Source organism: Eptatretus burgeri, chromosome 15 (genome assembly GCF_056783735.1).
Source record: "Eptatretus burgeri isolate ZD-2024b chromosome 15, Ebu_testis_v1, whole genome shotgun sequence".
Lineage (NCBI taxonomy): Eukaryota > Metazoa > Chordata > Myxini > Myxiniformes > Myxinidae > Eptatretus > Eptatretus burgeri.
The window spans coordinates 12,778,621-12,791,527 of record NC_140975.1 but is presented as its reverse complement, the minus strand read 5'-3'; the positions used below and the strand labels follow the sequence as shown (position 1 = coordinate 12,791,527).

The following is a 12,907-nucleotide window of genomic DNA, read 5'->3' as shown; positions in this document are numbered from 1 at the left end:
CAGGATTTTAACTCAGGCTAGACAGCTGAGAGGAGAGTGTGGGTACCTTTAGGCCATCCTGCCAGCCTCAACACACTGCACCAGGTGTCAGTTTCTTACATCACATCACAAGTGTTTTAATTCGGGAAGCATTGAAGATTTTCTTTGCACAGTTAATGTTCAAGAGCAAGTCATTTTGGTGTCTTTTTGCCTTTGTTCTTTTTACCAACTTCAATAGGTGTACAATTCACAATGCTACGTGCAGGTGTACTGTACAATACTCCATATTCGCTCGTCTGATGTATTACATCATTTTAGAATCGTATTAATAATCTTAATACACATATTTAAATGTTCATGAAAATTGCATTTCTTGAAGTCACATGGTTCTTAACCCGTACCGTGAGATGCAACAGGGTCTTTTCTCTTAGAAGAGATGATGTACGGGTGATGACAATGATCCCCCAAAAATAAATAATACCAAAGTAAAAGAACCAGACTGGGTGGCAGAATGGTTAGAGCGTCCGCTCTGATTCTGGGGGGTCGGTGGTTCAAACCCCTGCCGAGTCATACCAAAGACTTAGAAAATGGTATGTGCTACTTCCCTGTTTGATGCTCCGCATTTAAAAGCAGGCAATAGAGTATCGACAAACAATGCCAGGAAGGCAATTCAAACCACCCAGTATAACACTTGCCAAGAAACTGCTTGGACAGCACCAATGCTCTGTGAAGAGGGTCCAAATCCATTCAATGGGACCATACCCTGTGCAGATTGTTGGTGCTGCCAAAGCAGTCTTCTGGGCTATTGGGCACAATCCTCGACGGGTCGCCACTCCCTCACAGGATAGTCGAATGGCTCAATCATCCCAGCAAGCTGGTACTCATTTTTCCGACCTTGGAAGGATGACAAGTTCAATCAACCCTCCCTGCCCCCCCCCCCCAGTATTAATTCAACCGTCGAGCAGGATTTGAACTCGGGATCCTTGGATCCCAAGGCACCACCCTAGCCATAAAGCCAACACCAGGCATGTGAAGAGTGTGACGTATCAAAAAAAAAAAAGGGATTCATAATTTATTGTTTTGTTATCAGTGTGACTGTGTTTGGAGATGCAGAGAAGTAGGAGCATTCATGTGGCAATCTGAGATTCTTCAAGGAGAGCAGCATATATTTTTTGTGTCGGATTTGGTTTCAAGATATATATATATATATATATATATATATATATATATATATATATATATATATATATATATATATATATATATATATATATATATACAGACATACATACATACATACATACATACATCCACAGGAGAAGGGAAAAGAACAGAATCCCTTTTTTATGGGATAACCTTCTCCTCTTTACGATACGTTTGTGCATGCGAGAGATAGCCGTAAGCCCAATGGAGACTCATTCTACCCCTTTCCATCTGGACACATTGACTTGGAAATAGACGATTTATTTACACTTTGGACTTCCAGGATATTTGATTAAACACACCACGGGTTTTTCACATTTCATTCATTCTGACAGTCAAACATGGCTGTGGATCATTTACCTCAGGACTACCTTTTTCCATTGAAGTTCGACACCCACCTCTCTTCCACCGCTGTTGACATCCACCTTTTTCTATTGACGCCCGACACCCGTTCGGTAGCTCCCTGGACACTGGTTGGCTCTTGCTCATGCCAGGCCGAAGGGGGAGGCGATGGCCGTTGTTGACGTTTTGTGACTACTTCACGGCCCCGCTCGGTTGTTCCAGAAAATGGCCGCTTTCTGGCGTTCGTCCAGCGGCCCGAACATGGTGTCATGGGCTGGGCCTGTGTTAATTGGGGGTTGCATCTTGCTCGATGGTAAGGAAGGGATGATCACGAGATTTATGGTTGGAGGTCATGTGTGGAGATGCGCCAAGTGGCAAGCTGGATTTGGCTGAAGTTTGCTTGAGGCTCCTCCCACAATGGTCGCCTATAAAGAGGATGGGAGGACCACCTTCCTGACGGTTGGTGATAGCTCCTGATGGTTGCTGACAGCTCCTGACTGTTGCTTACATCTTCTTACAGCTCCTTACAGCTATCCGTTGGTTACAGCTCCTGATAGCTCCTGATGGTTGGTGACGGTTCCTTACAGCTCCTGATGGTTGGTGACGGTTCATTACAGCTCTTGATGGTTGGTGACGGTTCATTACAGCTCTTGATGGTTGGTGATGGTTCCTTACAGCTCCTGACCATTGCTGAAGGTTCCTTACAGCTCTTGACGGTTGGTGACGGTTCCTTACAGCTCCTGACAGTTGGTGACGGTTCCTTACAGATCCTGATGGTTGGTGACAGTTCCTTACAGCTCCTGACAGTTGGTGATGGTTCCTTACAGCTCCTGACAGTTGGTGATGGTTCCTTACAGCTCCTGACCATTAGTTACAGCTCCTTAGAGGTGCCCATTGGTTTTGGCTCTTGAGAGCTCCTGACAGTTGGTGATGGTTGGACCACTCCTGCTGGTTCTGCTCGGTACCTGATTCTTGGTGTACCTGATTCTTGGTGTCCCTGGTTCCCGGGGATGACGACGAGATGTCAAATGGTTTTCAAACCTGTTTGCGAGTGGGTGCACGGTGAGGCCAGGCGCTGGCAGCAGACCAAGGCACGCTCACACATTTTGGGACATTTTATTGGACGCACGACGACTTCTGCCTTGGTAAGCCGAGACTGGATTTCTTCCCCCCCCCCCCCTGAATTATCTACTGGGTACCCATTTCTAGTGTTTAATTGCGAAGTAAGGCATAGTGATAAGCATCTGCTCTTTGTCTGTTTTTCTCTCAATGCCTGTTGAATTCTTTATTTGTTTGAGATTATTTTTATTGATTTGAATTCATCCATTTACACCACAAGGAAATGAAAAGTTCTTCAGTTTATTTATTTTTCTTCGTAATAAATTCCTTGTTGACATTTCAACCTGTCTGTGCTTGTCCTTTCCTTCCATTGATCCAGCATTGTCTGAACCTAGATAGACTGTGAGGTAATTCCCAAACTAATTAGCCTCTCATAGTCGGTGTGCACCAGCGGTAAATGCTTGGCTGCCTTACTTAAGTTTGAATCAAGATAAGATTGGTGCATCGCCAAGGGCATGTTCCCTCGTCAGGAGGCCACGAGAGTTCCAGTTAAATGGAAAATTAGGCGGTGGACACTGACTAGCATTTGTGGTTATGAAGCAACCCACTATACCACAAAGTTAATTGTGGGTGATGGCTCCAGGTCCAGTTCTTCTGAGGAGAAATGAGGATTAACCCCCTCATAATACACCCTGTACCCATGGCCGTAACAATATATATATATATATATATGTATATATATATATATATATATATATATATATATATATATATATATATATATATATATACATATACAGACCTGAACCATATATATATATGGAGGAGGAGGAGATTGGGACCATACTCTGCGCAAAGTGTTGGTGCTGCCTAAGCAAACTCCTTGGCTATTGAGCACAATCCTGGACGGGTCGCCACTCCGACACAGGATACCAGCAAGCTGGCACTCATTTTGCCGACCTCGGAAGGATGACAGGCCGAGTTAACCCCACCTGGTATTAATTCAACAGCTGAGCGAGATTTGAACTCAGGACTCTAGGATCCAAAGCCCGCCACCCGAACCATTAAGCCAACACCAGGCTTATTATATACATATATATGAAAAGAGATACTTCAAGGTTTTGTTGAATAGAAAACCCAGCTGTGCAAAGTTATTTTCCATCATTTTTCATTATAAGATTCTTTTAATTGCTTCTGACAATGAAAATTATACTAATATAGTGTCATCTGGATTTGGAATCATTGCTGTTGACGCAGGGCACAGAAGGTGCGTACACTCGCCCTCTCTGCAGACCCTTATGCAGAGAGGCCCAGCTCTCGTAGTGGACAGGCACGAGAGGCTGCCACACAGTTGCTCCAGACGATGGCGGCACTCGACAAACCCGAGTGCTCCCCCACGGGGCTTGAACCTCCACTGTGGGAGCATTTCTGCCAGCTCCGCCAAGAGAAAGTTCTTAGTGAACTGACGGTAAGACCAGCCAGTCAATTTTTACACATCACCCAAAATGAATAGTGAAAGCGATGGGAGAAGGTATTGTAGTTGGTGTGCGAGTGCATGTGCACGTTCCCACATGCAGACCAACTTTACTATGGTGCCCTTGGTAGCCTACTTCAACATAGCACTCCGGTGGGTCACTCAGACAAATATGCCGAGTCTCTGTGTTGTTAAATGGTTTGTCTTGTATGTATCCAATGTAGAATTCACCGACTGAACTGTTATTTAAAGCACATTCTTGTGTAGGAACATATGCTGTGCCAGAGAAATATTTTGTGCTGGTGTGGTAGAAGCGAAAGTCACCTGATTCAGCGATTTTCCTTCCGAAGGTGAAAGAGAAAGCACTGATGCTGGCTGAGATGGAGGCGTTTCTGCAGAACAGGGTGGCAGAAGATGAAAAGCTAAAACAAGACATAAACAACATTACACAGGAACTTAACAGGTTTAATTGCTTTCCTGTTTGGTGTGCTGATACAAAAAGTGTATAAATACCAATTAACAGCGCACCAAGGATCACATAGAGTCAACAATGAAGTGTGAAAAAAGGACCACTTCGGAGGCAGGGCAAGCATTTTCTTTCCTCCCCACCCCCCCCCCCTCAATCCTCATGTCTTCCTTAAGGTCATTAGTGAGATGGATGGGTTTTTATACACTTAATTGGAACAAGGTAAATCTTTGGGGTGAGCTTGGTTTCGAGAGAGTTAGAATCTATAATTATTAATACCGAGCTTAGTGAGCTAATAGACAATACGTGTGCTTGTAAAAATGATCATAGAAAAAAGAATAGGAGAACCACTCTGGCTCACAACATTTCAATTAGCCGACCTGCATGCATGGAAGGGGCCATTATGAAATTCAACATTTGTGGAAGGAGCACATTCACCCCAGTTATAACGAAACAATAAAAACAGTCAGAGTTTAGATTAAGTATTGGATTTCAATTCTAAAAAAACAATATCTAGCCAACAAAATGAAAAGTGAAGAATGAATAAAATGTGAGGAATTCCCGAATACAGTGAATCAGTGGCAGCAATGATTGTTTTTGGGTTTTTTTTATCGAGCTGTGTCCGTCTCTTCTGAGCTTGCTTCGAGGTAACACTTACAACCCTTGGGATGCCGGTCTATTGTCTTCGCCACGGTAACTGTAACTTACAATAAGAACTCGATGGATTCGAGATTTCACACACAGTACCTCCGCTACGCTGAACAGTTGACGTTTTGTATACCACCGATGGGCCGAATCTGCTTCCAGACCTTAACGAAAATCTAATCGGCTTGTTCCTGTCACATTCCCAACTCATCCACCAAGTTTTGTCCAAATCCGTGATATATATCGTTTTTGGCCCAATCACTCAATTGTGAAAAATCACTTTTAAAACTTCTCGTATCTCGATCCTTTACCAAAATTGAATGAATTCGTCCACACACAACAGGTCAGGTCAGGTATGGGAACATGTGCCAGAACAGCGCGTCGCTACGTCTACTTTCCGCCGGTACTCCAGGGGCCTCCGTCTGGCCATCCCCCAGGCAGATGCCAGGCCCATCCCCATCTCCTTGAGATGATGGTCAACCTGCTGCAACCACGAGGCACGTGGTCGGCCCACTGGCCTCCTCCACTCACGAGACTCCCCCGCTGAGAGAATCTGGTGAGCAGGATCAGCGTCAGGAAAACGAGCCACATGTCCATACAGCCGTAACTGAAGCTTACAGATGATGCAGGTAACAAATCTCATCCGAGTCTCTCCCAGCAACCGCTCATTGGACACAAAATCCGACCAGCGATAGCCAAGGATTCTCCGAAGAGACCCGGTACCAGAGGAATTAAGTCTCCGTCTCAGATCCTTGGTCAGAGTCCAAGTCTCGCATCCATAGAGCAAGACTGGAAGTACCAAGGACCTGAAGACTCGGACTTTCATCCTCCCGCACAGGTACCGGCAGCGCCACACCCCATGATGCAGTGAATCCATGACTCCCCAGGCCCAACCCAGATGTCTATTGACCTCTAACTCACAGCCAGCAGAGACATGAATATCACTGCCAAGGTAAGTGAATCTCTCCACGACCTCAACATCCTCACCACAAACAGACACAGACAGGACAGCAGCATCCAAGATGTCACTGAAAGCCTGGATCTTAGTTTTGACCCAAGAAACCCGTAATCCCAGCAGCTCCGACTCCTCATTTAGCACCTCGAGGGCCCCCAAAAGGATATCTAAAGTCTCCGCAAAGATGACTGCATCATCTGAAAAATCAAGGTCCGAGATCTTGACATTCCCAAACGATGCACAGCAGCTTGATCTCTCCGACATCCTCCCTAAAATCCAGTCCATACAAGTGCTGAAAAGTGTGGGGGCCAGTACACACCCCTGACGAACTCCAGTAACAACTGGAAATAAGTCAGAGATGGTACCACCAAACTTCACAGCACTCTCAGTACCAGAGTAGAGTTCAGACATCAGATCGATCAGTTTTGGTGGCACCCCACGAAGACCAAGAATCCTCCAGAGGACATCCCGATTCACTGAATCGAACGCTTTACAGAGATCGACATAGGCTGCAAGCAGCCCCTGCCGAAACTCTCGTCTGCGTTCCGTGAGGACACGAAGAGCAAGGATACGGTCAATCGTTGACCTCTTTGGTGTAAAGCCTGACTGCTCTGGACGCTGGTGCTCAAGCAGATGGTGGCGAACCCTATCAAGAATTATCCGAGCAAAGACCTTGCCCGGCACTGAGAGCAGCGTCACCCCTCGGTAGTTGTTGCAGTCTTGGCCATCACCCTTCCCTTTCCAGAGAAGAACAACAAGGCCCCTCTTCCAATCAGTTGGGATGATGCCTGTGTTCCAGGCAGAGCACAAAACTGCATGCAACGACATGAGTGCAGCATTTCCACCAGCCTTGAGAAGTTCAGCATGGATGCCACAGATCCCTGGAGCTTTTCCCCGTTTCAACCGGTTCACCGCAGCCCATGTTTCCACAAGCGAAGGTGGACCACAGTTGATTCGAGGGTCAGCAACAGGGATTGAAACACCCTTGACGTCCAACTCGACAGCTGGGGGATCAGCCTGGTACAACCGCTCATAGTAACTGTCCCAGTGGGCCTTCACTTCAGACTCCTCTGTCAAGAGCCTACCACTCTCTGCTCTAACTGCAGTGCTCCGAGGGATGGGCTTGGATGAACGCAATGCGCGAATTCCCTGTAAGCGGGACGAGAATCACCTGTCCACAGGTGATGCTCTACCCCCTCACAGATTCCTCGCACATAGGCCTCCTTGTCCACCCTCAGTGCACGTACAGTTTTACGCCTCAGCTCCCCGAACAGCTCAGCTCTGCCATTCAGCCTGGCCCTGCGACTCTGGTCAATGGTATCCAGTGTCCCTTGAGACACAAAATTCTTCTTTGCCCTGCGGTGAGTTCCAAGACATCCACCAGCAACATCAAGGATGGTGGTCTTGAAGGCACTCCACAACTCTTCAGGACCCCCCAAAGCACCCAGACCCCCCAAGTGTCCACTCAGCCTGTTTGCAAACTCCTGAGCTACTCTCTCATCCCTGAGCTTGCCAACATCCAGCCTAGGCTGGGATGGTACCATTCTCCAGGATTTAAGGTGCAGCTTTAGAGTTGCAACAACAAGCCTGTGTTCAGTATTGAGGAACTGAGCACTCTGGTAGACCCTGCAGTTCTGGATCATCCTCCAGCGACCGTCAATGAGGACATGGTCAATCTCCTTTGCCACACCGCCAGTGTTGGAATACCAAGTCCAGCGATGAGCTTGTGGGCGCTGAAACCATGATCCAGCCATCCTAAGTCCATGACTTCTTGCAAAGTCAAGGAACTTAGTGCTATTCTGGTTCATAGTTCCTGACCCATGGGGACCAACACACATCTCATAACCATCCCTTTCCGTTCCAGTCGATGCATTGAAATTCCCAGTGTATCTAGACTAGAAGTGTATCTCGTCTGGGGCACTGATCAACCACAGACTCAAGCGTGGCGTAGAATGCATCCTTCACGGTGAGATCACTCGCCTCAGTCGGAGCATATACAGAGACCAGGGAAATGACACCTAAGGAGTGACGAATCCTTAATCTCATATGCTCGTTGACCGGTGTTACCTCAATTATCATTGGGTCAGCTTATTGGACACAGCTACAGCAACTCCTTGGGTATGGTAACCATCAGAGCGACCAGACCAATAGTAGGTGTAACCACCCACCATTATCTCGCCGCAATCCGGTCTCCGAACCTCAGAGAGAGCTGCAATCCCGATGTCCAAACGCTTGAGCTCAGATGATAACAGAGACAGGTGATCATCCTCTCTTTGGGATAGGCCATTCCAGGCACCCACCCGAAGGGACCGCCTCAGGTTAACCCAAGGAGACTGCCGTCTGGTGGACAACACCTCAGCACCACTCCGACACACTCTCCCGCAATCTGACCCAGGGATGTTACAACCTGTCCACCAAATTCCGTCCGAATCTGTCCACAACTTTTTTGAGATAGCCCTGCTCAAAAACCGACAAACAGGAGTGAACACAATCTCCGTCCACCTTTGATGGCGGAGGTAAAAATGTTTGATTGAGGAAGAATTTGTTATAATAATTAGGAGGACATTGGGACCATACTCTGTGCAGAGTGTTGGTGCTGCTTAAGCAGTCTCCTTGGCTACTGGGCACAATCCTGGACGGGTCGCCACTCCGACACGGTATACCATCAAGCTGGCACTCATTTTGCCGACCTCGGAAGGATGACAGGCCGAGTTACCCCACATGGTATTAATTCAACAGCTGAGCGGGATTTGAACTCAGGACCTAAGGATCCAAAGCCCACCACCCTAACCATTAAGCGAACACCAGGCATTAGGAACGGTCATAATATAATAATTGGAATCTCCTTAAATTTACTTTTTGCTACATTATGGGGTATAATACAGTTCTTCCAAATTTTCCATACGTTTCATATTTTTTTGTGAATGAATATGTCAGAACAGAATAACAAGGACGTAAGCATACACCTGCCAAGTTATCGTCTGTATCCCTGCCAGCTTGCACGAAGAGAAGGCAAGGCAGCAGGTCGATCTCGTTGTGCAGTTCTTGTTGAAACAAGGACAAGTGGAGATTGAGGCAGGACCATTTGTTCCTCAATACTCAAACTGTGTTCTCTTGCATCAAAGTATTGTGGAAGATCTCAACTCAGCCATCAAAGTGAGTGCACTGCTTGTGGTTCACAAATATTTTTTATTTGGGTTTTCCTTTTTTGACATTCTTTTTTTCCATCGTTTTATGTTTCATTTAATTCTGGCAGGCCCTCATAGAGGACAAGATCGCAGGCATGGTTAAGGGTAAGGATTTTCACAAGAAGATTGTCCAGCTCGAGTGGGAACACCGGAGGCAGCAGATGGAAATTGAGGACCTTCAGCAGAAACTCCGAAACATCCAGCTTCTGAAGGTGTCACGGAAATTGCAAGCGGTAAGATCAGTTTCCTCAGTTTACATTGGAGAAACTTTCCAAGCAATGTGACATCGAAAGTTCATGAAGAGCCTTAATCATGCACATTCCTTGTCAATTTGTCAAAGATGGTATTGAAAAGTATATAGAGAAAGAGAAAACGGTGCAGTGAAAGATTATAAGAGGTTGATTGCACTATACCTTTGCAGTACCTGAACAAACCAGATCGTCAGAATATCGCATCCAAAGAGATCTCCAAGCTGGAGAAAAACATTGCCCTTCGGCAGGAGGTAGGTTGAGGGCTTGTTCTGTTCGTGATCTATGACTTATAGTAACTGAGCTCTGATGCCATTTAGCGGGTTCCTCCTAAGACTCAATGTTAAATTCGGATTGCTCATGAGTCTTGCGAGTCATGCAAGCATCGCTTAACCTGATTGGATGATTGGTTGAAGCTGAGCATCTCCTCTCAGGACTTTTCACCATTGTTCTCAAACTTGTGTAACTGCACTGCAATAGTAACGTAAGTACACGACCTTACCTAATTGGATGTTTGAGTGAATCTGAGCACCTCCTCGAAGGACCTTTCACCGTTGGTCTCGATCTGGTGAAACTGAGCTGCCATAGTGATGTAATTACACAATGTTTTATCCATTGTGCTTTAACCTAACGTGAACCGCAGTATTCCTTCCGCTATCGCACAGTCTCAGCAGAAAGTGATGCGACGGCAAGAATTGCATTGTGAGGAGCTGAGTTGTCGCATACAAAGGAGAGCAAAGGAAGTTGAGATGAGGAACACGATTGTTCAGGAACTCGAGATCAACGTCGGTGAAATTAATCCATTGGAGAAAGGTGTTGGTAGGTTCTCATACTTTAAATTTATGGAATTTCGCATTTTTTGTTTTCAATCTCGAAATCGTAATTCTCTCTTGACATGACTGGTTTGTATGTTTCGAAGTTATGTGCTACTTTTATTTCATGTGCGAGACATTTTGTATGCGTCATAAATGCTTTTTACAGCATGTGCGCTGTATACAATTGCACCGAGTTTGAAATGTCCCCGGTGTCTACCACGTCTCCGATGTCCCCTATCCCCCCCCCCCCCCCATGTGCCTCAAGATAGCCAATGATGGCTGTCCGGTAGATGGCAGTGCGTAACCGAGATGGAAATAGCGAGAATTGACATAATGAGGTCATAATGTGCTGTGTGTAAGGTTCACAAAGGTATTTCACCCTATGCACAACCCACAAGGGGTTTGACAATGGTGCCTGCTCAAAAGAAACTACTGCTGCACAAATTCCATGAGATTTGTTATGTATGTGGTATAGACGGGTTAGCCAGCTTAACGTCCCCTCCTATGAATGTGGTGCTCCATTGTGCAATGCACCCTGCCAGTAAACCTCCACATGGCAGTTTTAGTAACATGATTCTGCCGGGCATCAAATATAAGAAAAAGGAGTGCGGAGACGATCTTATCACCATATATCTTTAACCATTATTTAACAATTGTTTGTTTATTTTGTGGCATTGTTCCCACCAGTTGTCGACGGAGGGAAGGCAGCCATGCACAAAAAGCACTACTCTGGCATCCTGAGGCGACGCCACCTACTCGACATCACGAAGAAGCAAGCAGAGGAGTTGGCTCTGCTTCGTGCTGAGGCAGGGCGGCTTCACAGGAAGAATTTTATTTCATTGTCTCCCCCAAAGTACTAAAAACACACCAGGGGCCACACCTGGCTCGGACAAACCGTTTTCTGTTGGTCACATGCAGTCAACGGTCCAATACAATACTTTGTTCTTTTAAATTCATTGTTAACACATTAAGTTAAACATTTCTGTTCTTCCCTTGGAAGCCATTTATTTATTTATTTATTATGTGCACATTTGGAGTGGGTGGGAGAGCTAAAATCTGAAAATTAAAATTGAGAAAACGAATAGAAGAGAGGACAAGAGGAGAATAAAAGGAGGATAAGGGAGTGTGGCTGGAAGTAGAGGAGGAGGGAAGGAAATTTGACTTTAGATGGGAATAATGGAAGGAAAGGGAGTGTGTACAGCAGGCAGTGGGGCACTCAAAATCCCTGCATACTCACATCCGTAATAAATGGATGTCCCTTTGTTTGCAGTCGTTTGGGATGTGTGCCTTGTAACACAGATGTTGCACATTCAGATGTCCATTGAGATTTTAAAATTCAGGTCTGATTCTCATGAGCATGGTTTGATTAACACTAACATTTGTGCACATTTTACCAATGTAAAGATACTCGTACCACCATGATTTTATATATACACTGTCGATGCTCATGAGCAGGATTTTCAGCAAAATCTCTCTTGTATGTGATGGTCCTCCAAGGCTCGAGGAATCAATCTTTCGATGTTTGCATGTGTGACCTCCGGACGGTGTTCGTACCATGATCTTCGTTACCTTCCACACTCTCACGACTCGATTTAAAATGCTCACCAGGTTTGCATTGGTTTTTCTTCATTGTGGTGTCATTACCGAACTGTGTTGCTGGCCAGCAATGAATTTAATGACGTTTAACACCCTCCTTGGTACAAAAACGATGCAGTTTTTCGCTTCATTCTTCAGGATCTTACACCATGCACCTGTCGCTATGTCAGATCTGGTGCCTCCTGGCACAGGTGAAGGCATTTCCAGACAAGCCATACATCTGTTAATGAATAACTTTACACTTTCCTCCAATTAAAATTGAACAATTATAAAGAGATAAATAGGCAAGGTTGTTACCCCGAGCACGCGAAGCGAAATGCGGGGTTAGGCAATTGGTTCACGTCCGTCTGTCCGTCTTATCAGATTATGATAGTCAGTTTATGATCGAAGAACAACTTATTTCAATGGAATGTTATATTTTAAACATGAATCGAAAAACGAACCTTCCGTTTAACAGTACTTTGTCTCTGCATTCGTCCCGATCGCACATGTGCAGAGAGGAGTGAGATTAAAAAAAAAAATTACTCTGTCTGCTGCCTAGCAGTCAATCAAAATTAAAAATCATTCCAAACAGGAAACTTCCTCTTTTAAGGACATCATAAAGGATACAAACAACAGGTGCGGGGGACCAACTTATCTTGTTGGAAATTAATTTATTTATAGGCCTTTAAGCCTTTATTTAAATCGAACTATACACTTGAACACTGTAGAACACAAATTGTCTTCATAATACTTCTAACAACCTGCAGTTTCACATAACTTGGTGTTCTCTAAGGTGGTGTATGTAATAGGAGTTGTCAAGCGCAGCCCCAGGGTAGTGGACGTGGCATGTAAAAGGGTGCATTATCGGGGTGAAGAAAAGGCCGCCGATATGCCTCTGTGCAATGCCGATTGATTCTGCGTTCTATGGTCATCAATAAAACCTCCATCTCTTAAA

At 45.4% G+C, this 12,907-nt stretch overlaps 1 protein-coding gene across 5 annotated transcripts in view; it reads left to right on the top strand.

Annotated features, from left to right (window-relative positions):
* CFAP43 (cilia and flagella associated protein 43) overlaps positions 1–12,907 on the top strand; it is a 145,971-nt gene extending 133,064 nt beyond the window's left edge. For all 5 annotated transcript variants that reach the window (XM_085857481.1, XM_085857480.1, XM_085857483.1 and 2 more), the window contains 7 exons: positions 3,841–4,051; positions 4,408–4,520; positions 9,120–9,279; positions 9,380–9,544; positions 9,733–9,813; positions 10,225–10,378; positions 11,062–12,907. In XM_085857481.1, the coding sequence (XP_085713607.1) occupies positions 3,841–4,051; positions 4,408–4,520; positions 9,120–9,279; positions 9,380–9,544; positions 9,733–9,813; positions 10,225–10,378; positions 11,062–11,234 (1,057 nt within the window). In that variant the 3' untranslated portion in view covers positions 11,235–12,907. The remainder of the gene's footprint in view (positions 1–3,840; positions 4,052–4,407; positions 4,521–9,119; positions 9,280–9,379; positions 9,545–9,732; positions 9,814–10,224; positions 10,379–11,061) is intronic.